Raw genomic sequence first — 27,759 nt, forward strand, 5'->3', positions numbered from 1 at the left:
TTTACAATATTAATGTCTACATTAATTCACACGGGAATCATTAAAGTTAATCTTTGACGGTTGTGAGAATTGCACCAAGAAAAACTCTGATCTACCTCAAGAATGTAATTAGATGAGGTAAACTATGGCTATTTTATGTTTTATTTATATTTTACCTTAAAATCAATGATTATTTCTGAGATGCAATTAAGGGCTCATGGCATGTCATGCCTTTCATGTAACTGAACATAGAATATGATGAAAGTCTTTTGAAGTGTGAGCTCTCTTTCTTCTCTTGTGTTAAAGTAGTAATTTGATGGGAATGTCTAACAAATGTCTACGAATGAATGGTATTAAATGTGATCTCAAAGCATATTTATATTTATTCCAAAATCACATAAATAACACAACACTTTGATGTCGGACTGCATGGAGAGGCAGGTGAGGGATTTGCCGTCGGAGTAGATGTCAAAATCTGAAAAGTAGTATATAAAAGAAGAAATTAAGAAACTTAAAATGACAAAAAAATAAAATAAAATCAGATTTGTGGGTTCAATTCTTGACTATAGTAGTCAATATCTCAAGTAGATTTGTTGCCATTTTTATTTTTATTTTTTATTTCAACAAGTGCAAACAAAAGAAGATGGCAAATTGTTTTCATAGATTTAAAATTCAACATGAAAAATTTCACCTCTAAGTGTTGAACAAATCTTCAAGAGTTGGGCATTAATGTGCCTCTCACAAACATTCTCAAAAGGACAATTACAAAAGGGGAAAGATAAGAGCATAGGAATATGAATGGATTGATCTAGGAATGGTGTTGTCTTTCTAGACAAACACCCAATGTTATGTCCCAAAATTCGGCACCCAAGTACAATGTTCCCAGTAATGAGTTCAAGGGTACGAGAAGTGTAAGTTATGCATTATTCTTATTCCAAAATTACAATAGTTCCAATTTACATATAAGAATAACTCCAACCAATCATCAACAACCATAGAAATAAATTCACGTCCTCACATAAAACTAAGGAATCATAAACTAATGCAGGGGCATTTTCACACCGGACTCGAGTGGGGTCGCTTGTTTGATGCAGGGGCACACTCGCGGTGGGTGCGGCTCATGGAGGAGGTCTCGTGTTCGAGACTCCTCACCGGGGGTGATTAATGCGCATTTCACACTAGGCTTGAGTGGGGTAGCCCATAGGATGCGGGGACACACTCAGGGTGGGCGGCCCATGTGATTTGGGGCCCACGAAGAGGGTTCGGCCGAGGTCCTAACCCATGCGATGTGGGGCCTGGGCTATGAGATAAAGGGATTAATTCGTCATACTCTAACAGTTCGAGCTTTTAGAGCAAGTGGTTAATTGTCCTACATCAAATTGGTATCAGAGCAAGAGGTCTCGTATTCGAGACTCCTTACTGGGGGTGATTAATGCAGGGGCATTTTCACACCGGGCTCAAGTAGGGTCGCTTGTTTGATGTAGGGGCACACTTGAGGTGGGTGCGGCTCACGGAGGAGGTCTTGTGTTCGAGACTCCTCACCAGGGGTGATTAATGCGCATTTCACACTAGGCTTGAGTGGGGTAGCCCGTGGGATGCGGAGACACTCAGGGTGGGCGGCCTATGTGATTTGGGGCCCACGAAAGGGGTTCGGCCGAGGTCCTAACCCATGCGATGTGGGGCCTGGGCTATGAGATAAAGGGATTAATTCGCCATACTCTAACAGTTCGAGCTTTTAGAGCAAGTGGTTAATTGTCCTACATCATAAACCATAACTTTAAAAACCAAGCCTACTATATAAGGTCTTATTACAAAAGTTTCAACTACTAAATCCACTACTCTAATACAATATCATAGATAAACTAAATTAATCTTCTGGATAGTCATCATGCTCATGCTCACGCTCACGAGTGTCTTCCTCAACTTCAAATTCTGAAGCTGAAATTTTCCACCCACAAGTATTGAGTAATCGGTAACATTGGGGCCTTTTTTACTATATATAGTAGGCTAACACTTTCTTGACCCACTTGGCCTAACCATGGCCTTTTACAATCTTGACATTTTCATCCACGAGGCTTCGTAGTAGAGGTACTAATTGAACTTCAGAGACTTTTGACCCAGGAATTGAGCCCGATATATTTAGCTTCAGGGACTATGCCTGACGTTCTAGCTTTAAGGACTTTCAACCCAAGGAATCTGCCTGGTATATGGGCTTTGGAGACTTTCAATTCAAGAACCATGCTAATCTATTATTTGCCAATGTTTCAGAAACCCATGATCAGATTCTCCACAGAAAACTTTCTAAAAGTTTCTTTCCAAAATAAGATTTTAATCATCAATTTTTCTATAAACAAATATTTCAACACATAAACTTTCCATCATTAGTATTCCTAAACTTTTCTTTCACAAGCATTATTCCACAATTACTTTCCAGAAAATACGTATTTTCCCAACAGCATATGTATAGGCTTCCTTCTACATGCATGTAAAAATTAAGTTTTCATAGAAATCAAATGGAAACATAACATTAACAACCAAGCGTACACCTTGATGGGATTTTCTGAAAATTCATAGAAAATTTTAAAATATAAACAACTTGCATAATGGTGTAGATTATCAAGCATATAACAATGCAATGATGGATTCTAGTTAAATTGCCATCCTATACATGGATTGTAGGTTCAGTTGCTGATCTAAAGTCATGTGATATTTTTAGTTTTTAATTTGTTTCATAAAGTATTGCAATAACCAAATAAAAATTCAACAAAGTCCCAAGCAAGGTATTCCGTATCGGTAATGGTGGCCGTAACTGTCACCACTGTTACCGATACAGTTACGACCCTTGTAATGGTTGAAAAAAAAAAAAAATTTGTCCAAAAAGTTTTTAAAAAATATTTTAAAAATTCAGAATAATGTAAATATTCTTAATATGCGTTCATTTTTTGTTTTGAACAATGTTTATGATTGTGTAACAGTCCACTCTTTGGCGAGAGTATTATATTTGGCTGTCAGATAAATTTATGAACATGGTTACATGTCTCTAATATTTACACATCACAATCGAGCATTAGAACTAGAAATCAGGAAAAATGTATAAATACTAGTTCTTATTTTTTTGAAAAAATGATCCTCAAAGTTTTTATTCACCCAAATTGCTTTAATATATGGTTTTAATCCTAAAAATATAGTAAAAGTAGTCAAAATCTGTTGTAGAATAATCTAGAAACATTTTTGGAATAAGAAAAGAAGAAAATTAAATTTAAATAGAAAAACGATAACTGTTTGTTTTTACCGTTAAGGAGGTAGCGGTCGTTATACCCTGTAATAGCCCATACAACCCTCGTAATGGCAGATACTGTCCCAGAAAACCAACTGCACCTTTCCGCCCCCATATTGTGTAACGGTCATGGCCATTACTTATATGTATCGGCCTTTACAGTTGCAGTGTCATGGATACGGAACACCTTAGTCCCAAGACTTCAATCCTTCATACATATACATTGATTGGAATCAAACGGTCTTGGAATTTAACAAATACACAAACTTTGAATTCTAAATAATTTGACAAGGAACTAAATAGATGGAATGTTATTTACTATAAATCACTGTCATGTTAAAATAAGAGAAGTAAACTAAACATTGGCTGGTAGAGAAATTAACTTCCCACACTGCGCATAGCAGAAACAAATAGAGATAAAATAAAACAATAGTACGATAGATTATAAAAAATAATATAAATAAATATTGATATGGAATCAAATAGTACAGATCCGCTCACATGAGTAACCAGGTATGCTTCCTCTGCTTAACTCTTTCTTCCTCTTTCTTCTTTTCCTTCTTGTTATTTTTTTTCTTTTTCTTTCTTTTTTTCTTTTTTTTTTTCTTTTTTTTTTTTTTTGTAGCACATGCAACAGCGTCCAGCTGCTGATGGATGCTTGATTTTTTTTTTTTTCCTCTCATTTATAGACATAACGTCTCTCTTTTTAGTGCTGGAACGCAATAGCGTTCACACTGTTATAAGGATAGTGGCAATGCTGCTGCCCTCTCTTTCCTTACACGTCTTACATACGTATGCCAGGAGGCGCACACACCTCTCGAATGCCAGGTTGGCATGAGAAGACACAACCCAAAAAAATAATAAAAATAATAAAATATCTAGAATTGCCGATGCCAGCAGTATCCAAATGGCGTTTGGAACAAGAACCAGGTTCTAGCTTTGACATGGGTACATCCCACATGTGAGAAATGGGGCTGGGGTTGGTGTATGTCATACATGGTGACGGGGAGTCGAGTGGTCCTATCGATGGACAGCTCAGATTGCCAAAAACAGGGGCTTTGAATTGAAGATTTTGAATGAATGATTTGTTTATTGTTACATGCGAATTTGCACCCCACGCACACCTATGCACTCATACCACACAGTGGGATTTCACCACAATGGGTACTCGAACCATGACCTCCTGTTGAATGAATGATTAAAATGTACTTGAAGCACATATGGACAATTGGGCAGCTGGTCATAAGGGGAACTTACACTCATAACATGATCTTAATGAATGGTTTAAATTTGGGTGGCAACAGGCCACGGGGTATGAATCAACAGATGGTTAGAATACATCCCATGTCTTCACATGTCTAACCTGTTAAAAGTAGGAGAAACCTTCTTTTAGAAATTGCTCTAACCTCCACATGGGTCCCACACGATGCATGGGGTGGTCCCTTTTGGAACCACACCAGTAAACTTAAAGTATACTGCATATATCGTCTAATGTACTAATGAAATTATGATTGGACAAGCTGATTGAGTGATACTAAACATTTGCATAATGGACGGTTGGATGAACTCGAGAATGGCAATAAAGTGAATTATCGAGTTAAGGATAGGTCGGAAGGCTAGTGTGTAATCGACTCTCCAAGTGGGGGATTGCTACATTGAGAGGTCTAAGTTGGTGGACTATGGATATGGAGAGGTTGGGTGCATGCATGGAGTATACAAGAACTTCTAATCCAGTGGAGTTTTCTTCTACGGTCTAATGGTTCTGGAAAAGTGTCTAAACACAGTCTATTTCAAAAAGTAAACGGGTAGAATTGATGAAAAAATGAGGAGGATCACATTGATAACTTTGGTTTCAATGACTGCACTGGCCATTAAGGAGATACTGAGTAAAATTGTAATGGACGGTCAGATTGTAATGTCTAGGAGTGCAGGTTATAGCTATGGTTCAAATAAATAAAATGACTCATGGTTAAGATTTCGTCACAATAGGACATGTAGAAATATGCTTTTGAGCATTGTCCAAGTGTGCAGTGTGTGAGCCCTAAGATTCACTAGGTTTATAGTTTACACGCCGAAGGATTCTTTGAAATGAAAAAAACAACAGTAGGAAATCAGTAGGAAATGTTCATATACCTTTAGGAAACCAATTGGTGGGTTCATATCCTCAAATGAATAAGAATATATGTAGATCTAATGATTCTAAGATGAGATCTCTACGATGGAGTCGTTTGATGAGGACATGAATAATTAGATAGCTAAATCGAAGGCCAACTACATACCTCTACGGTTGGTTGGATGATTAGACAAGCATAGGCTCATATATGGAGAATGGTAAATGAATGACCTAAAATCAATGATAGCATTCTAAGATTTGTACGCGTCGGTGTAGGGTAAAAATCAAGAGATTGGTCCACCACCTTGAATGGGTTGATTTAAATGATTTAGGTTTGTTATCACATGGTTCAACATGCTTATCTATTTTATGGATTCAACAATCACTAGTGATGTGATTCTATGGTGGAGATCATTGGTCAATCGAAGGTGGATTGATATCAAACTTTAAAGGTTTGCCATGGATCATTATAATTTGAAATTATACGGGTTATAAGAGACTGATTTGATATCCAAGTAGGAAATCTAACTAGGGCAGGTTTTTAGTGTAAAATAAGGGTTATGATTGAGTGATTTTGATACACAAGTCGTGGGTTATGATTGGGCGGATTTAGGGTAAGTTCAATGGTTAGATTTAGGGCAAATTAAGGATGAACGGATAATCTTGTGCACATATGTGATGAGAGTAGGCATATGCATACTCGTATATATTTATAAACATGAAAATATATTACTACCAATTATATAAATCAAATAACACTAAATAGATCAATCACACCTTACATAAATTGATGGATGCACAGTTGGTCATGTATAAGTATATGAATGCATGTATGAATGGATAGATATATGTACATATAATTGAACAAATGCAAGTGTACATATATGCATGCACATGAGTGTGTACTAAAATTACGGGTCATTACACCCTTACATCTACATACCCATTGACATATATCAGTCATATTATCATGAATGGAAATGAACTTTTACTTATAGATATTTTACTTTTACTTATGATAGATATTTTCGTCACTTTTGGATAGAGACGATTAAACAATAGCAAAAAAACTGTTGCTACATGGCAATACATATAACTATCATACAAACCATCATCAACCTAACTGCTGACAGGTGTATGACATGTGGCACCAATGCCACATGTACATCCACATGTTAAGCACGCTCACCAACAATATGATTATAACTGTGGGCACCAATGGGTTAAACCTCTAGCTAAACCTTGAGAACACCATGACTCATTTAGGTCCAAACAAAGTTACAAAAGGATAGGCTATTTAGGCTCTTTACAGCAATGTGAGTACAAAGTACGCCTACGCCTAATAAAGCACCGAAAAGTGCTCAAGTAGCCCTACGGCACACACCATGTACATGAAAACATTGCTTAACACTATCCTTTTGGAGATTTAAACATAGGTTCTTGAGACAAAAAACTTCCTCCTCTTACAACTAATCTATATTATTTTTTTATAAACTTTCCATATATAGTATATTTATTTACTTTCTACAAAATAAAAGATTTTATTTTTGAAATTTAATTTCCTTACAAAAATATAACAATAAAAGCGGTTGTTCTTCTTTGAACCAAGGCTCACGATACAGGTGATGTTCGCACCGGTCTGGTCCGTGTAGAGGTGAACAATGTCCCACCACCTCAAGACAAAGGGGGGCTTGGCTTGCACAACAGAGATCAGATCAAGCAGAGGAAGGCATGGATGATGCACTTTTGGGAAGGCTTCCATGTAACATACCAGAAGAGTGGATAGTGATGTTCGCTGTGAGGACAGGGCCTTGGGGTGGGTGGTGATATTGGCCATGAGGACAAGGCCAATGTGATTCATGAGGTGTATGATTTTGGATGATTCCTTGTATTTCTTTTTAGTTCTCTAAGGTTGAGGGAGGTCGAGCTTATGAAATGATGGGGCCGCAGGTGCCATCCCACGACTAAGCTGCATATGAGGAAGAATGCTAGCAGGAATAAAGCTCGAGCCTGGAACTAAGGCTGTTGGATATTGGCCGACACTATCCTAGTATATGTTAGCAAGGTGGCATTATTAACCAAAATAACCTGGTGAAAAAAAATCATGAAATCTCATAATATTTGGCAAAACTAAGTACAAGGTTAGTTAAAAATCTACAAGTAGCTGTAGCTTATGCACTTTATGCCTAAGAGGTGTGAACACCGTGATGCACTTTATTTTCTAGTTATAACATTGATCCAAACGGACTGCCATTGTAGGAATCCATCAGTGAATAGTGCTTGAATGTCCACACAGTAAATTACTGGTATCCAAACAAGCCATAATATTATGAAGACTGATATTTTTTTAATGCATCATATATATATATATATATACGGGGGAAAAGGTTCTATACGGTCGAGCTCATGGGAACTCCCCATGAGGTCGAGCTGTGTGGGCCCCACCATGATGTATGTCAAACATCTACCCCATCAGTCAGATGCACCATTCCATAGTGGTCCTAGGGCTTAAAAATCAAGTCAATCCGTGACTTGTGTGGGCCACACCACATGCAAAAGTTGAGAGGGGTTACCCTCCATTAAAACATTCATAATCATTTTTTGGGCCCACCGAGATGTGGTTCACAAATCCAGATCATCCATTATGTGTATCCCACTTGGATGAGGGGTCAGACCACGTTTAAGATGCATCCAAATTTCAGGTGGGCCTCACCAAGTGCTTTTATATGTTTTAGGCATGTCTTCACATGATTTTAGATGGTATGACCCACTTGAGTTCCATATACGGCTGATTTTTGAGATATCCCATAATTTAAAGGGGACCCATCAAATGCATGGTGTTAATGTTTAACATACATCATGGTGAGGCCCACAGCTCAACCCCATGAGCTCGACCGTATAGAACCTTTTCCCTATATATATATACACACACATACATACATATTAAAGAAGAAAGTGAGATAAGAGAGAGAGAGAGAGAGAGAGAGAGAGAGAGAGAGAGAGAGAGAGAGGGAGGGAGGTACATACAAGTTGTCATTTAAAGCTTTGGATCATTTGAATTGATGGCACCAGTTCGATCCCACAAAGTATCGAAGACACGTCGCCTATCAACACGTTGGCAATTGTAAATACGGGGAATGTGCTGGATCTTGAAGTGGTCCTCTCCTCCCTTCCTTAGCCTGTCCAAGAATTCGTTGGCCATCTCCTCAAAGCCCATTACTTGAAGAGCGGCAAGGTGCTCGACCCCATCCGGGAGCATCTTTAAATTTGGACAATTAAAAATGCTGATATATCTTAGACATTGCATGCTGCCTTCCTCTATTCTGCTCCACTTTTCCAATGCTTCCATATCCATTAATGCAAAAAATCTGAGCATAGGAAATCTTCCAAGCTTACAGCCAATCTGCTTCCCCACGTAAGCATTGTTTAGATAGAGATGCGCCAGATTGGGTAACTCTCCGAGTGCAGCGAGTGGGTCACTTGTGAATTGAGTGTCACGAAATTTTATCACCCGTAGACAGTTGAGAGAGCCGACCCAATCGGGCAACTCCTTCACAATGCCTGCAAATACTAGTTTCTCAAGATACTGCGGAGGTCTTGACACTGTTTGTAATTGAAGCTGCTCATTCGGATCAACGGCTGATATTTTGAGTGAAAGCAGGTGTTGAAATTGATTAATGGAATCGCATAGTTGTGCACAGAATTCTTCCTTAACACCCTTAACCTTTAATTTCCTAAGTTGGGTTAAATGACCAACTTCTCTTGAAAATCTATCATCAACGGACACACCTGATAATGTTTGGAGACGACTTAAGTGGAATACTCCATTCCGCATCTTAGTGCGTTCGACTAAGAGAAGATGTCTCAATTGCAACAGCATCTCTGTTCCATCAGGCAAGCATTTCAAATGGGAATCCCTGACATCCAATGTCTGTAAGTCATGCAATCTTTTCACCGAATTGGGCAGGCTCTTGATTTGTGTCCTCCTCAAACTTAAATACCGTAAGTGAATTAGGCTGCCCACGTCGTCCGGTAGATTGCTGACCTGAATGCCATCGAGATCTAATACTCTCAGCAGCTTAAAATCTAACAACATTCTGCATGAGGAAGAAGGAAAGTCATTTACATTAAATACAACAAGTGACCGAGGATTTAACCCGACTGTGCTAGATAGAATGCCAATTTCACAGTTTTGAATTGCTAAATGGCGTTGCTTTCCATCCACATTGATTTCTCCATTTGTTACGTCTCGGTTTGTTAAGATTGTCCCGAACCCTTCCTTCTTTAACATGTAGATAGCGATATCACGCATGAGGTCATGCACTCGACAAGCTATCAACTCCCCAGTACGGTCATCAATGACAGGCAGGAGCAGGTTTCTGTTAATGAGCTGAGCAAAGTAATCATTTGAGACCTCCTCGGGCGTCTTCCGCGGATTCCCCCCGACGAAGCCTTCAGCCACCCACATGCGGATAAGTTTCTTTCTCTTGATTTGACGATCTTCGGGGAACATACCACAATACAAGAAACATAACTTGAGGTGAAGAGGTAGATAGCGGTAGCTCATGAGAAGGGCTTTGTTCAGTCTCTCAAGATCTTGGTTGTGGCTCAATTCCCAGTCACGATTTTTTAGTACATCAATCCATTCAGAAACAATTGTGCTCTTCTTCGACATAAGGCCACCTATCACCACAATCGCAAGTGGTAAGCCATTGCATCTTCTAACCAGGGCTTTTCCCACTCCAATCAAGTGCTGTGGACAAGTCCCTTTCGGGTCATTGTTCCAAAAGGCGTTTCTGCAGAAGAGCTCCCAAGCCAAATCATGAGATAATGGCTCGGGTTTTTGTACTTTGCACCGCTCGCCCACAGGAGATGCTACATCATCATTGCGAGTCGTGATGATGATCTTACCTCCAGCCTCGTTTGGCAGAGCATCCTTCACATCATCCCAAACATGACTATCCCAAATATCATCGAGGACAAGCAGATACCCTGTTCCTTTCAGATAGTTGTATATAGTCCTCCGCAGTTCCCCTTTATTCAACGTCTCCGTGCTGTTTGGAGGTGCCTCATCTCTACTCCTGCGGAATTCTCTGAGCATTTCTCTCAAAATAATCTCTACTTTGAATTGCTGAGAGACATAAATCCACGCATGGCATTCGAAATGCACCTTTCCAGTATTGTATACTTTCTTAGCAAGGGTAGTCTTTCCCTGACCGCCCATCCCTACGATGGAAATGATGGTTCGTTGTTGCGTCTGCACTTCTGTAAGCAAGTTCATGAGCTGTTGTGACACATCCTCAAAGCCGACAATATCTGGTTCTTCAATCCAAGGAGCAGCGACTCCAGGATCCGGATGCCCATCATCCAGGGAATTTGAAGCCATCTCTTGCGTAATTTGGAAACTGTAGAGTTTCCTCCTGTCGTCAATCTCTTTTGATTTTCTTCTGATCTTTTGAACTTCAGAGCCAAATTGTCGCTGAGCTTTCATGCGCCTGATGAAGCATGCTTGAAAGGAGAAGCAGCCCATGTGGATGTCACAAGGATGGCGTTGCATCTCCATCCGGATCATATACTCATCAACTGCATCTTCGGCATCCAAGACTAATTGTCTCACTTGGGTGATCCAAGCCTCAACAATTTCTTCACTCTCTCCCCTTCGTTCAGCGTCTTTCAAGAAGGCTTTCATGGATTGAAGTTCATCCCTTATCCACTCGATGCCTTCCCGGGCTTGAGAGAGGAGCTCCATGTGATCTCTAAGCTGCCCATCCAATTTTTGAAGGAAAAAGGTAAGGAGAACGTCAACCATGGCCATTGCTACTCTCTTTGTTTTGCTTCACGTCTGAGAGAAGGAAAACTTCCCGTTCTTTCAGATTCTGGATTGAGAGGACTCCGATTCGGCTATCTTATAAAAAAAACCCAAAGAAAATGCTTGACTTCTTCAGGTTTGGCATCTTACTTTAATCTCCCCTTGCATTCCCTTGACAAAATTCAGGTCCAGCAATGTGGGCTGAGAAGAAGAAGAGAGAGATAAGCATGAGTGCGTGTGTGTGTGTGTGTGTGTGTGTGTGTGTGAGAGAGAGAGAGAGAGACGAGCATTAGTGCATGTGTAAAGGGGAGAGAGAGAGAGAGAGAGAGAGAGAGAGAGAGAGAGAGAGAGAGACGAGCGTGATGAGGGTGTTTGACTGTGACGATTCTGTTATAAAACTGATATACTCATATTACAGATTTATCATTTCTGTAAAATAATAAAAGAAACAGAATATTAAGGACCGGCTGAAGCACATGTGATCACGCTATCCTTAAAGCATTATTTGCCCCTTCTCAAAGTAATTGAGACTACTAACAGGTTGCGGGCAAATAGCTTCTAGGATACGACGAGCCTGTATGTGGTTCTACATTTAACAAGCATAAAGAAACTGCTAATGGAACTCAGTGTACACAATTTGCTGCCAAATAAAAACTAAAAGAAAAAATCCCAGATTAGAGAGAATATTGGAAAGGAAATAGTTGGCTTAGCCCACTACACCAATCTATTTCTTAAGGATTTGCTGGCTAAGATTCGTATTGAACCTTACTGACTTGATCGGAGATCACTTGAGCTTTTCTTATTGGGTCGTAAGAGAGAGTGATTCGAGTAGTTGGGGATGGTCCAATGAACCCCCCCAACCATTGTTTATATAGGCTAGGATTGTTAGACATTTTGGTCCAGGGTCATAACTCCATATGACTATTTCTAGCTGTTGGTGAGAAATTAGCCGTTATTTGGCAGTTTCTAACCGTTTTGCATGTGGTAAAACCAGCTACATGCTAGCCGTTTAGACTCAATGGCTCGCCGTTTATGACTGTTGGGCTAGCCACATGCTGCAGTTTTTGTATGGTTTGGTTTAATATGGCATGAGTAGTCACACCACCTCTTAAACGGCCACCTGACCCATAGCCATTGTCGCACCGCGACTTACACAGATTCGTGTAAGGTTGCGAGAGAGCAACACAATGCGCACGTGCAAAGTGCGAAACGCGCCACTAGCGCCCCTACAGCCACACTGCCTCACATGCCCACGCCCTAGCACTGAGCCCAAGCCCTAGATCGTGACCGTGACCGAGCTCGTGCGCACACATGTGCACTGGAACACACAAGTCTCAATACTCCACGAATTCACCAAGCAAATAGTAAGGTACTCAACACCCTACTTGTAAACACAAGTTTTTCCTCTCTCCTTTCTGATATGGGACCATTCCAAAAAACCAAGCTTTTAACAAACATTTATATATAATATTTTTTAATCAAATAGTTTCCACAATAATCCCCCACTTAATTGAAAAGGTATTTTCAAAGAAAAACATCTGCTAGACTAGACACAGCTTATATGCATAAAGAAATATATCTTTCGATTTGAATCTCTATTAGTGTTAGTATCTCAAAGTTCTATCAAAATTCCTGATAACCGCAGCTTGGAATCAGTTATTCCTAGATAATAAAACTAGAGAAACCACACACATATTCACTTTGTGTTATTAGAGTTCCCACAAATCTTACAATATACAATTAATGACCATGTTCTTATCTTATTTCATGAACGATCCTAAGAGAAACTCCAACTCTTATGATAGACGGCACCATCTCTACATTCACATACGTGAAATCCTTTCAGTGTCTCCGTTACTATTAAGACGCGTATCCTTTTATACTAGATTTCATTAAAAGTTATAATACTCAACCCTCTGTCTGTAACGCATAGCTCTATCTATTATGGATGAGGTTCTATATAATTTTAGTGCTGAAACTTTCCACATATCAATAATTTATTTTTACGCATTGAACCCGAACATCACTGGTGGAACTTTGGTTGAAGAGTTTCAACCCCATCCCTGTAGACGTTGCATTTAATACCTCTCTCGTTAGAGATTTAGTAAAAGGATCAACCAAGTTATTACTTGATTTCACATAGGAAATTGCAATGATTTCATCTTAAATCAATTGTCTCACATAATCATGTCGTAACTTATATGTCTAGATTTTCCATTATAAGTGTCGTTGTTGGCTCTAGTTAATGTGGCTTCATCATCACAATGTAATGACACAACCGGTATAGGCTTCACACAAAAAGAAATTTATAATAAAAGATCCCTAAGCCACTCAGTCTCTTTGTTTATCGTAGTCAGGGCTATAAACTCAGACTCCATAGTCGGGTGAGTTATGCAAATTTGATTCTTGGATCCCCAAGACACAGCTGCACCTCCTAAGGTGAACACACACCCCATAGTGGACTTGTTGTCCCCTGCACTCGATATCCAACTCGCATCGGTATATCCTTCTAATACGGCAGGAAACTCTGAGTAAAATAACCCTAAGTCTTTGATTGCTTTCAAGTAACCAAGAATTCTACTAATAGCATTCTAGTGTTTCACCTTAGGGTTGCTAGTAACCCTACTAAGTTTACTCACAATATATGCAATGTCTGGTCTAGTGCATTGCATAGCATACATTAGACTGCCTATAGCACTTGCATACTAAATTTGTACAACTGCTCTTCTGTTATTCTCATTCGGCTTGAAACTTAATTAAACGGGGTTTTTGCTTCTTTTATTTTTAGATGGTTAAAATTATTTAGTATCTTTTCAATGTAACAAGATAGACATAGTGTATAACCCCCACTATGTTTTTTTAACTTTAATACCTAGGATGGTATCCACTTGTCTAAGATCCTTCATTTTGAGTATGGAAGACAGAAACTTCTTTGTTTCAGTTACACCTTCCATTTTATTACTTACTATTAACATGTCATAAACATATAGACAAATAATATTTACACAGTTACCATTAATTTCAGAATATATGCATTTGCGAGCTACATTATACATGAAACCGTGAGATAATACTTTTGAATCAAACTTCTCATGCCACTGTTTAGGTGCTGGTTTTCGTCTATAAAAAGATTTAATCAATTTACAAACTTTTTTCTCATTTCCTAGTAGAACGAACCCTTCGAGTTGTTCCATGTATATCTCCTCATTGAGGTCACCATTCAGGAAAGTTGTCTTTACATCTATTTGGTGGATGTGAAGATGATGTATATATGCTAGCGTAAAAAAAATCTTAATAGATCTTATTTTAATCATTAGAGAATGTGTCAAAATAATCTATCCCTTCTTTTTTCTAGACCCCTTACCTACTAATCTAGCTTTAAAGGTTTGGATAGTCTCATCAGTGTAATATTTCTTCCTAAGAACCCACTTATACCCTATGGGTTTCGAACCAGGAGGTAAGTTCACTAGTTCCCATGTTTGATTTGACATTATAAATTCCATCTAATTGTTGATGGCTTCATTCCGAAAAGTTGAGTCTCTAGAAGACATAGCTTCACTAAATGTTTTAAGGTTATCTTCTATAGTCATTATTGTAGGTATCTTTCTGATAACATTTTCTCTATCACATTCTACGAGATGGAAAAAGATACACTGAGAGTCTATCTATTCAGAGTTAAGACTCTTTTCTACTCTTACCATCTGACTCCTAAGAGGTTCGCTTGGAGTTCCACCTCTTGTGGAGCTTTACTCACTAGTTCTCTTCTGGGAGTTTGGACTTCATTATCCTTTAACTTCAATAAAAGTGAATTCTCAAATAACTCAACATCTCTGGATTCTGCAATAGTGTTAGACTCTAGGTCTAGGAGTCTACGGGCTTTGTTATTTTTTGCATACCCTACAAAGGCGCACTTGATAGCTCTAGGTCCTAACTTAGTCCTTTTAGAATCAAGAGTCCTATAAAAAGCAAGACACCCCCACCCTCATATGGTGAAGTTTTACTTTTCTTAGAAAGAATTATATTTAAGATGTGACACATTGCAAGCAATGCTTCATCTCATAAACTTAGTGGCAACTTTGCTTGTATTAGCATTGAGTTGACCATCTCTACTAATGTCATATTCTTCCTTTCTGCTACACCGTTTTGTTGCGGTGTGTATGGTGCAATACACTGGTGTATTCAGTGTTTGAATTATCTCCAATATTATTGAAATTTCTCCAATATTATCGTTATCTGTAGCTTGGCGATACTGATAACACTGGTAACGATACCGATAACACTGGTAGTATTAGAAATTCCAGACAACAGCAATGCATCGATAAGTATCGCCAACGAATCAATATTGCCAATATTTTCAATTGTGTAAATTCCAGGCATTGCTTGTATTGCCAATGTATAGCCAATATTTTTGACTGTGCAATGGCACTTGTATTACAAGTGTATCAACGATATTTCAATAATATCATCAATGTAGAGATATCATAGAAGGTTTGTTTATTTTTTAAAAAAAAATTATATTTCAATTTTTTTACGAGCACATTATTGCATGTTGTTTTCAAATTATTATTGCTAATATTGATAATATCTCAATATTATTGTTATCGCAACATGCTCGATATCAAGGCCACAATCTTTCATTTTCTTTCTGGTTGTTAATGATTTCTTGGCAAAATATTGTGAGTTGTTGAGATTCTACAATATCGATAGATGTTTGGATGGATGGTTAGATGGGATCAATGGGATGGTTAGACTTTTTCTTACAACAACATATGCTTTTATGCCCCCATTAAATGGAAACTTGTTGTGTATACATTCTTTTTGCAAAATTTTTATTTCTAAATATGTGTATTTTAGTATCTCCTGAAGTTTCACTTCTACCATTTTCCCATGTTTTCCTGCATTTCCAGTTATCAACGATATCGATATTGTTTCCGTATCCCCAGCTAGCGAAACTTGTAGCGATACCGATACTTCAAACATTGGGTGTATTAATCCATGTTCTTCACAGAAGTTGGAGAATTCACTCGAGAAGTATTCTCCCCCTCTATTACTGAGGAGAATTTTTATTTTCTTATTTATTTGATTTTCTACTTCTATTTTATATACTTTAAACATATTTAGCGCTTCATCTTTTCTCTTTAATAAGTATACATACATGTATCTATAGCAATTGTCAATAAAGGCTGTAAAGTACATTCTACCTCCACGAGTAAGAATATCGTTCAAGTCACAGATATCGTTGTGCACAAGATCCAATACTTGAGATGATCTCTCAACACTTGGAAACAATTTCTTTGTCATTTTGGATCGTATGCACACGTCACATTTATCGTTCTCATTATCTATGTATGAAATTAGACCATTCTTAGCCATGAATTTTAAAGTGTTATACCCTATATGTGCTAATCTTCCATGTCATAGTGCTACAGATTCAACGATATACGTAGACGTGCTACTTTCATTCAATGAGAACTTGATCATTCCATTACAGGTATATCCTTTTCCGACAAAATTCTCATTCCTTGATAGAATCAACTTACCTGACTTGTACTCCAGGTTTTCCTAGGAGATCCCCAAAAACTAAGTTTCGCCTCATGTCGAGGACGTAACACACATTTGTCAAGATCACCTTCTTTTCAAATGTAAACAATAATTTCATGGTTCCTCTGCTCACGACTTTCGATCAGACTTCATTACCCATTTAGACTTCTTGACCAATGGTCACATCCTCAGAGGTTTTAAAAGTTGACCTGTCATCACAGACATGTATTGTGGCCACAGTATCGTACCACCAACTGGGAACTTTGCTTTGGACTGTGTTAACCTTAGTGGTCATGGCCACTTTGCCTTGGACTCTGTTAACCTCAATGGTCATGGCCACTTTACCGCCCTCCACTACACTTAAGCTTCTTTTTTTTTTTTGCGATATTGACAAACACGAGCATAATACCCAGTTTTTTCACATTGGACGAGGAATTCCCATTTTTAGCTTTCTTATCGCGGTTGTTGAATTCTTCCTCAATTCACAAATGTTTTTGGATTTGTTCCAGTATGTAGTCCTCAGTCTTATGCAGCAACTTCTTCGTGTAGTCTTTCCACATCGGGGGCAATTTTGCGATAATAACCCCAACTTGGAATGATTCCAGAAGATCAATTTTAATAGCCTTAATTTTATTCACAATTAGCTGTAATTCTTGGATTTTGAGCAACAACGGTTTATTATTTACCATGTTATGGTTGGAATACCTGGCTATTAGAAATTTGTTGGTACCTTCTTCTTTGGCCTTGTATTGGAATTCTAGAGCAGTCCAAATTTCTTTTGCAGACGACATTTGTGTGTACAGATCAGACATCTGGTCAGAGAGCGCATTCAATATGTGTCCATGGCACAGGAGTTCATCTTCAGCTTGTTTGTTGTGTGCAACAATCTGTTCGGGTGTGTCTTCCTTTATTGCTTCAGGCAGCGGCTACATATTTAAATCTAAGATGTAGTAAATGTTTAAAGCCATCAGGAAAAACTTTATCTTGTCTTGTTACCTTGTAAAATTGGTTCCGTCGAACCGCTCGAGATGAATCATATCCTGATTCATCAGTTTGATGGAAGATACGCCTTCGACTTCCATAGGAATAACGCTTCAAGATTGTTATAAAACTAATATCCTCGAATTACGGATTTATAATTTTTGTAAAATAATAAAAGAAACCGAAAATATTAAGGACAGGTGGAAGCACGTGTGATCACACTGTCCTTAAAGCGTTATTCGTCCCTTCTCAAAGTAATTAAGACTGTTGATAGGTTGCAAGCAAATAGCTTCTAGGATACGACAAGCCTATATGTGGTTCTGTGTTCAGCAAGCACGAAGAAACCACTAACGGAACTCTGTGTACACAATTTGCTGGCAGATAAAAACTAAAAGAAAAAACCCCATATCAAAGAGAAGAATAAAAAGGAAGTAGCTGGCTTAGCCCACTACATTGATCTATTTCTTAAGGATTTGCTGGCTAAGGTTCGTATTGAACCTTGCTGACTTGATCAGAGATCACTTGAGCTTTTCTTATTGGGCCATATGAGAGAATGATTCGAGTGGTTGGTGATGGTCCAATGAACTACCCAAACATTGTTTATATAGACTAGGATTGTTGGACGTTTTGGTCCAAGGTCATAACTCCATATGACCATTTCTAGCTATTGGTGAGAAACTAGCCGTTATTTGGCAGTTTCTAACCATTTTTCATGTGGGAAAACCAACTACATGCTAGCTGTTTAGCCTCAGTGGCTAGTCGTGTATGGCTGTTGGGCTAGCCACATGCAGCAGTTTCTGCATGGTTTTGTTTAATACTGCATGAGCAATTACACCACCTCTTAAATGGCAAGTTCCAGCCTTTATATAAGACGAACAGGTCTCTTTCAGACCTCTTACCCACAGAACTCCAGCCACCTGACCCATAGCCACTATTGCACCAACTCGCGTAAGATCACGAGGGAGTGACCCATCTGCGACAAAATGCACACATGCAAAGTGCAAAGTGCGCCACTAGCACCTATACGACCACACTGCTTCACATGCCCACGCCCGTGCATGCGCACGTGTTCCAATGCGCTAGCCTCAGTACTCCACGGATTCACCAAGCAAATAGAAAGGTACTCAACACCCTACTTATAAACACAAGTTTTTCTTCTCTCCTTTTCGATATGGGACTATTCCCAAAAACACCAAAAACCAAGTTTTTAACAAGCATGTTATATATATATATATATATATATATATATTTCAAATATTTTTAATCAAAATATTTTCCATAACAGATTCAAGGATGCAGATTAGTTGCGACCCTTGATACAATAATGGTGGGTGCAACCCTGACCGTCGGGCCCACTAAGATGTACGTGTTGTATATCCATGCTGTCCACTCATTTTCCCAACTCATTTTAGGGCATGGTTCCAAAAACGAAGAAAATATAAATCTCAAGTGGCCCACAACACAAGAAACAATAGGTCATTGAACGGCACCTTAAAAGCTTCCTAAGGTCCACTGAAATTTTTATGTATGTAAAACACAAATAGTAGCTTGATCTAAAACTTTCGTGGGCGCAAGAAGCATTTAATGATGGAAATTCAATGCCTACATGGTCCACCTGAGATTTTTATCTGCTTCATTTTTCGGACCACATCCTTAAACTAAGCAGGCAAAATGGATGGGCAACATCGATATGCAACACAAACATCTAGGTAGGTCCTCTATCAGCATACGGGGTCGCAGCTTATCCCTGTTCACGAATCAGGATTCAGAGGCATTTCGGGTAGGGCTAAAAGTCGGGCGGGTTGGGTCCGATTGTTGCTCAACCCTAGCCCAACCCAAGATTCCAACACCTTAACCCTAACCCAACCCAACCCAAACTCGGGTTGGGAATTCTCAACCCAAGCGGGCTCGGTCAGGTACATACATGCTAATATTTTCATTATTACATTAGTCTATTATATTTTCAATATATGTCTTATTTTTTATACCAATGATTTTATTAATTATATATGTAGTTATTTATCATAAAGAACTTTATTTTTTCTAGACAAACAAGCTAAAATATAGGACAACTACTGCTTTAAAAGTCATTTTGTGTAACACGCAATCTATTTGGGAAAAAGAAATCCGGCGTATCTTGTTAGCTTGAGTCATTGGAAATGACGTGGACCAATGAAACCCGACAGCATTGGAATTTCTTGTGCTTTCAACATAGGCGATTCGCACTCAATTATAATTTATAAGTAACTTATATATCAATCGGGTTCTAGTTGGGTCGGGCAACCCAAGACCTAAACCCGAGCCCGACCTAAGTTTTATCGAGTTGGTGTTTGTATAGCCCAAGCCCAAGACCGAACCCGATACATCATGCCCGAGCCCAACCCGATACATCATGCCTAAGCCCAACCCGATGTCGGGTCGGTAGGGTTAAACCCGCCCGACCCTCGGCCCTAATTTTGGGGTATAGAGAATGGGAGCTGGTTGCATGACTTGGGGTGCAGAAACCAGCCAGATCCATAAGTAAGACCATAACTTAGGTAGGCCACACCAAACGAAACAGTGGAAATGGAAACATCCACAACTGGAACCTTTCTGAAGATGACCATGATTTTTATATGCCATCCAAACCGTTCATAGGATTATTACCATTCAGATAAACTGTAGTCATAAATATTATGTTGATACAAAACATTTGTCACCCCAGGCATTCATTCCCCATTGTTTCTTGTGGTATGGCTTAGGTGAGATTTGGATCTGCCTAATTTTTATATTCTTGTCCTATCGTTGTCTTACAAAATAGATGGACGAAGTGGATTTGTCACAGACATCTCTGTAGGCCCCGTGTTATGGAAAATGATTATATATATATTATTGTTTAAAAAAAAAAAAAAACTTGGTTTTTCAATTTTGGGAATAGTCTCATATCAGATAGGAGAGAAGAAAAAATCCTCTTATAAATAAGGTGTGGAGTACCTTAATATTTGTTTGATGAGACCGTACACAAGCACAGTCTCAAACTCGGTGCAAGGGCATGGGCATGTGAGGCAGTGTGGCTGTAAAGGTGCTAGGGGCTCATTTCGCACTTTGCACGTGCGCATTAGGTCGCTCCCTCGCGACCTTACACGAGGCAGGTCCCAATCACAGTGCGATAATGACTAAGAAAGATGGGTTAGGTGGCTGGGTTCAGAGTGTTGTAGGTAAGAGGTTTGAGAGAGACCCCTCTGCCTTATATAGGAGTTGTAGAACCATTTAAGAGGCATGGTGTAACTGCTCATGTAGTAATTAACCAGACCATGCAGAAACTGCTGCATGTGGCTAGCCCAATAGTAAAAAACAGCTAGCCACTGTGTCTAAATGGTTAGCATGTAGCTAATCTCCCGCATGCAAAACGGTCAGAAATTGCAAAAAAAGGCTAGTTTCTCACCAATAATCAGAAACAGTCTTCTACAATAATGACATTGGACTAAAACGTCTAGCCACCCTTGCCTATATAAATAGAGCTTCGCTAGTTCATTTCAACATCACAAACAAATCGACTCATTCTCATATGAACTAGTAAGCTCCAAGTGTTCTCTGATCAAGCCAACAGGTTCAATACGAACCTGAGCTAGCAAGTCCACAAGAACCAAACCAGTGTAGTGGTCTAATCTAGCAAACCCAATCTTCTGCTTTCTATCTCTCTTTCCATTTGGGAATTTTCTTTTTTCTTTTTTTTCATCTTCCAGAAAAATTGTGTTTACAGAATTCCATTAGTGGTTCCTTCATGTTTGCTGAACGCGAAATTACGCACATGTTAGTAGTATCCTAGAAGTTATTTGCTTGCAACCTACCAACAGTCTCAGTTATTTTGAGAATGGACGAATAATGCTTTAAGGACAGAGTGATCACACGTGCTTCAACTTGTCCTTAATATTATATTTTTCGATTTCCTACTTCCTTCTATTTTACGACAATTGTAAATCTGTAATTTGATATTATGAAATCTCAACAATCTTAAAGCGTTATTGTAATGGAAACTGAAGGTGTGTCCTCAATCAAATTGATGAACCATGATCTGATTCGTCTTGATCGGTTCGACGGAACCAACTTTACAAGGTAGCAAGACAAGATAAAGTTTTTACTAACGACATTAAAGATTTACTTCATCTTGGATCCTAATCTTCAGCCACTACCTGAAGTAACCAACGAGGACACAACCGAACAAGTTGGTGCACACAACAAACGAGTTGAAGATGAACTATTGTGTCGTAAACACATTCTGAACACGCTATCTGACCATTTGTACGATCGGTACACGCAAACTACATATGTAAAATAAATTTGAACCACCCTAGAGTTCAAATACAAGGCCGAAGAAGAAAGTACCAACAAGTTCTTAATATCTAGGTACTTCGACTTTAACATGTTAGATAATAAACCGCTGTTATCCCAAATCCAAGAATTGCAGCTAATTGTAAACAAAATTAAGGCTCTTAAAATTAATCTCCTTGAATCATTTCAAGTGGGAGCTATAATCGCAAAATTATCTCCGATATAAAAAGACTACAAAAAGAAGTTGCTGCATAAGACCAATGACTATACATTGGAACATTTGAGAATTGAGGAAGAATCCCACAACCGTGATTTTTTATTTTTTATTTTTTAAAAAAGCTTTAAATGGAAATTCATCGTTAAGGTACAAGCAGTAGAAAAGACCCAAAACAAGAATCCCGAGAAGGACAATTCCCCTAAAATCAACTTACTACACGATGTAAAAACTGTACATTCGTACGAGCAGAGAGGGTGCCTAACACCTTCCTTTTCTGTAACTGAGGTCTCTTACTCGGAATATCGGATCACAAATCAAGAGTCAACTTAAAGCAAGAGAGTCTCTAAATTCTCTGGCTGTTACACATTCTGCAGGTTGTAGCCGACTGCGGGATTTTCAGTTAATTGGCTAGTGACAACTCAAGTCTACCATATATTATCAATCCAAATCAGCCCATATACCTTAAAAACGAAAACATAAAAGTATGGGCGCCGATTTCTAGCATTCACAGTCATCGGAGCATAATAGGTTAGACCCGGCCTCACCCAACACAATGCGACCCTGACTATGGGTCCCACCTTAATGTATTTATTATATATATATATGCACTTTTGGCAGCTCGTTTTAGAACATGAATTAAAAAATGAAGCCGATCCAAATCTTAGATGATCAACCATAGGGAAAAGTGCTAATTGAATGCCTGCCATTAAAAATTCCTTAGAGCCCACCATAATGTCTATCTGTCATTGTCACACAAACATGAATGAAGGGAGAAAACAAATATTAGCTTGATTTAAAACTTTTGTGGCCCACAAGTTTGTAATGGTCAACCGCTACTATTTCTTGTGGTGTGGTCCACCCAAGTTTTGGATCTGCTTCATTTTTTAGCTCATGTCCTAAAATGAGCCGGCAAAATAGATGGACAGTATGGAAATATGATACATATATCAAAATGGGCCCATGTTAGGGACACACCATGTTGCTTGTGGCAATGACATACCTAATTTGCTCCCTCTTCAAAATTTTCTTTGTATCAGGCTTCATGCTGACCGTAGCTTTCTTTTTCCATTTTTACTTAAGTGGGCCACTTGGATTTATAGTAAGGAAAGGAAAATGCTTTCTCAATGGTTAAGCCCAAATGTGCTACCTTCCATCACATATGCTACAAGTGGCAACCACATGTGTCAATGTGCCAGATGAGCCATTGTCATCTATCTTTTCTTGTGCTCCTGTGTAAAGTGTCTCACATTTGCTAACGTGCCACACATAATGCCATCCATCTTCTCTCATGTCCACGTGTGTTAATTTGCCACATGTACAACCACTCATCTTTTATTGTGCCCTACAAGTGCAAACACACATGCCACATTGTACCACTATGCCACCATCCATCCTCAATTGATCTAAATATAACACATGTGCCAATGGTGCCAACGCGCAAAAGTGATGCCATCTAACTTTAAGTAACCACATGTCCAATGTACTAATGTGTGACTTGTGCCACGTGTCATCGTACAACTTTAAGCACCTCATATGTATGGCGTGTGCCATAATTTAGCTTCATGCACCCACATCTGCCACATATGTAATGTGTGCCACTATCCATATTAAAGCATCCAACATATGACACGTGTTTTAATTTGGCACACGCTAGTGATCCCATAGATTTATTTTTATTTTTACCAAATAAAATATTTGAAAATAGATCCTAAAGTACTTAGAAATCTTGTTGGGAAAAAAAAAAAAAATTTTGATTCATCTCCAAGGTTTCTTAATAATGATTTTTTTCAAGAAACTTTGTTTCTTCTCCTATAATATGAATCCAAATAGGCTCTCATGGCATGCCTGGTTTGCTTTGCCTTTCCTTCTAGAAGTTTTTAATGGTGGGCAATTCAATCACCACTGTTTCCTATAATGTGGTTTACTAGATTTGAATCTGCACACTTTTGGGCTCATGCCCTAAGATGAGCTGGCAAAATGAATGGTAGTGACCCTTCCAATATCAAGATCAATGCTTTAAAAGCTTAGTAGGCCCACCATGATTTATGTGTTTTATCTACACCATCCTTCCATTTCTCAAGATCAATTTAGGGCATAAGTCGAAAAAAAGATATAAATCCAAATCTTAAGTGGCCCACACTATTGGAAATAGTGATTGGCATTCAATCATTAAAAACTGAGGGCCACAAAAGTTTTAGATCAAGCTGATATTTGTGTTTTTTATTCTTCTTGGTTTGTGACCTAATCAATAGGGTAGATGGCAAATAAACATAATAATGGGCCCTGAGAATTTTTATGGTGTGCATTCAATCACCACTCCTAGTGTGGTCCACCTGAGATTTGGAACAGCCTGGCCTGTTGGATGATCGGTGAGTGGCTGTAAGTGGTGGTAGACGTGTAATGATTACATCTTCACTGTAAATACGCAGCTGCCTTTTGAAAGTCATTCCCAAATCCAATGTTTGATTTTTCCTTGGCGGTGATTGGGTACTGCCCAGACCAGGACCTAGCTCTAGACGGATGGTCCTGTCAGGGGCTCTGCGAGGCCCACTGTGGAATATATGTTTTATCTAAGTCGTCCATCTATTGTGTAAGATAATTTTAGGGCATGATATAAAAAAGGAGGCACATCTAAGGCTTGAGTGGACTACAAAACAGGAAACAGTGGGGATTGAATGTCTACCGCTGAAAACCTCCTGAGGGCCACAGAAGTTTTGGATTAAGCTGATATTTATGTTTTCCCTTCATCCAAGTATATGTGACCTTACAAGCAGGTTGGATGGCAAATAAACATCCAGATGGGCGCCCTAGGAAGGTTTGAACGGTTGCGGTCATTGTCATCACGGAAGCGGATTGGTCCCACCCCCACCGGACGTAGCAAGGAACGGGCAGATCTGTGTGGGGCCCACCTTGATGTATCTGTTTATCCTCTCCATCCATCATTTTTCTAAGATCATGTTATGGTATAAGCTCAAAAACGAGACAGATCCAACGCTTTAGTAGACCACACCAGAGATGACTCTTGCATTAAATGCAACCCAAGCTTACTAGTTGGGGTGGTCCACTTGAGCGTTGGATCTGCCTCATTTTTGAGATCATATCTTAAAATGATCTGGGAAAATGGATGGACGGTGTGGATAAACAGATAAATCACAGTGGGCTCCCACACAGATCTGCCCGTTCCTTGCTACGTTCAGGCAGGGTCGGACACAACCCACTTCTTACCACCACTGCTTCATGTTGTGTGGTCCACTCGAGCCTTAGATCTGCCTCCTTTTGGGGCTATTTTCTAAAATTATATTTCAAAATGGATGGACGGCTTGGATCGGCCGTCTCTAGCTAGGTCCTGGTGGGGTACTACCCAATCCGCGCCCTTTTATATTTTGGTGGTCCTCACATCAAATTGTTGAGGCAAAACGTTCGTTTTGGACATAAATGCCAAGCAAAGAGAAGGAATTTGGTATTTGAAGAAAGATAAGGAAGATAAACATACTGAAGAGAACAGCATCAGTTGCCACTTAAATCTCCATCATGTAAAAGACGAAGTAGATTTATATCCTGTATCTGCAATAGAGTGTAGTGGATGAGAGACGATCATCATTCACAGCATTTGGAAGAAGTTATGGAAGAGTTCTTTCTCAGTGGACTTACCGGTTCAGCTGTTTGAGAATCGTGGCATTGCGACAGTGTCTGGATCGGATAAGGCAGAAGAGGTGCATGTTAAAAACAAAAGGAACATATATATATATACATAATGGAAACGGATTTTGACTACTCCCCTGCCACCGGCCAATGGATGGTGGTCGGTGCTCTGTGGACACCACCATGATGTATTTGTTTCATCCATGCCGTCCATCTATTTTTATAGATCATTTTATGTTACAAAAGTGAGTTATATCAAAATATCAAGTGTACTACATTACAGGAAACAGTGTTGAATGAACGTAGATCATTAAAGACTTTTTGGGGGCCATAAAAGTTGTAGATCAATCTGATATTTGTTTTTCCCTTCATCTGGGTCTGTACGACCTAATCAACAGATTGGATGTCAAATAAACAGTACACTGGGCATTAGGAGGATTTAAATGATGGATATCCAATCACTATTGTTTTTCTGTGGTGTGGTTCACCTTAGATTTATATCCCTATAATTTTTCGGATCAACCTCTAAAATTATATGCAAAAATGGATGAACGGATTGGATGAAAAACATACATAATGGTGGGGCCACAGAGCACCGAGTAGCCAATCCGTTTCCCATCTTTGTTTTTTCCCTTCATTCACTTCGGGTTGGATGGTGGGCCTTTAGAAGCTTTTAACGGTGAGCATTCAATCATCACCTTTTCCGAGATGTAATTGTGTACAAAAATGGCCTGGAAAAACGAATGGACGGATTAGATATACAACATGTCATTAAAGTGGGCCCTACAGCATGGGTAACACCCACAGATTATAGCATCGAGTACATCGCCTGCCGTGCCGCAAAAATAGGGCGGGAACTTGTAAATTTTGGCGCGGCTTTGGTGAAAGGGACCCTGACTGTGGGGCCAACATTGATGTATATGACTACATCCACACCGTTCATCTGTATTGAAAGCTTATTTTAGGGCATGATTCAAAAGATGAAGAAGATCCAAATCTCAGATGGACCATAGTATAAGAAACAGTAGTGATTGACCATTAAAAACTTACTGTAGGTTAGAAAAACTTTGGATCTAGGCGATATTTGTGTGGTCTCTTCAGTTAGGTCTTTGTGACGTTATCAACACGGGTTGGTAGGGGTGCACACGGTTTGGTTTGGTCCGGTTCTGGTGTGAAACCGGAACCGAACCGTTCCTAACGGTTCTAGGAAATTCGGAACCGGAACCGGACCATTGGCACCCTAGAACCGACCGGATCGGTTCCACGGTTCTGGGCTTTTTATAATCCAGCCCAATTGCAAGCCCATGTCCATCCATGTTGTGGTCCATTTGATGAATGGTTTAGATATTGTATAAGGTGTGTAAAAATACATTTACGAAAATAATTATTCTAAAGAAAATAATTATAAGGTATGCTAAAATACATTGGTTTGGTTCCATAGTTCGGTTCCACGGTTCGGTTCTACGAATCGGATCCACGGTTTTGTTCCACGGATTGGTTTACAGTTCGGTTCGGTTCTACATACCCCCAAACCGAGAACCGAACCGTTGTCACCGGTTCTTGGATTTTTGGAACCGGAACCGGAACCGGTGCACTCTAGAACCGAACCAAACCGGATCGTTTGGTCGGTTCCGGTCCGGTTCCACGGTTCTACCGGTTAAATGTGCACCCCTACGGGTTGGATGGCAAATAAACATTTTGGTAGAATCTATGAAGTTTTCAATGATGTGGATTCAATTATGGCTCTTTCCTGCGGTGTGGTCCAACTAAGATTTAGGTTAGCTTCATTTTTGGGATCTTATGCTAAAATGGTCTTTGAAAATGGTTGGACGGTGTGGATTTAAGGCACATACATCACCGTGATCCTCACGGTCAGCGCAGCTTCAGTG

The 27,759-nt window shown here is 39.2% G+C and overlaps 1 protein-coding gene and 1 long non-coding RNA gene across 4 annotated transcripts in view; one reads left to right on the top strand and one right to left on the bottom strand.

Moving 5' to 3' along the window:
* The window catches only part of LOC131256958 (uncharacterized), a 91,318-nt gene that overhangs the window by 7,352 nt on the left and 56,207 nt on the right, over positions 1-27,759 (top strand). The gene's annotated exons all lie outside the window — the stretch shown is intronic.
* On the bottom strand, positions 1,747-25,943 carry LOC131256955 (disease resistance protein RPM1-like). Of its 2 annotated transcripts, none has more exons than XM_058258076.1 (4): positions 25,880-25,943; positions 25,722-25,792; positions 8,397-11,379; positions 1,747-1,917 (listed from the first exon to the last, which is right to left on the bottom strand). In XM_058258076.1, exon 3 carries the CDS (start codon positions 11,182-11,184, stop codon positions 8,407-8,409), a length of 2,778 nt encoding a protein of 925 aa, XP_058114059.1. In that variant the 5' UTR covers positions 11,185-11,379; positions 25,722-25,792; positions 25,880-25,943; the 3' UTR covers positions 1,747-1,917; positions 8,397-8,406. The 2 variants fall into 2 exon arrangements, with proteins under 2 accessions (XP_058114059.1, XP_058114061.1); XM_058258078.1 differs by lacking the exon at positions 1,747-1,917 and adding an exon at positions 3,261-3,464.

This window comes from Magnolia sinica, chromosome 9, assembly GCF_029962835.1.
Source record: "Magnolia sinica isolate HGM2019 chromosome 9, MsV1, whole genome shotgun sequence".
NCBI lineage: Eukaryota > Viridiplantae > Streptophyta > Magnoliopsida > Magnoliales > Magnoliaceae > Magnolia > Magnolia sinica.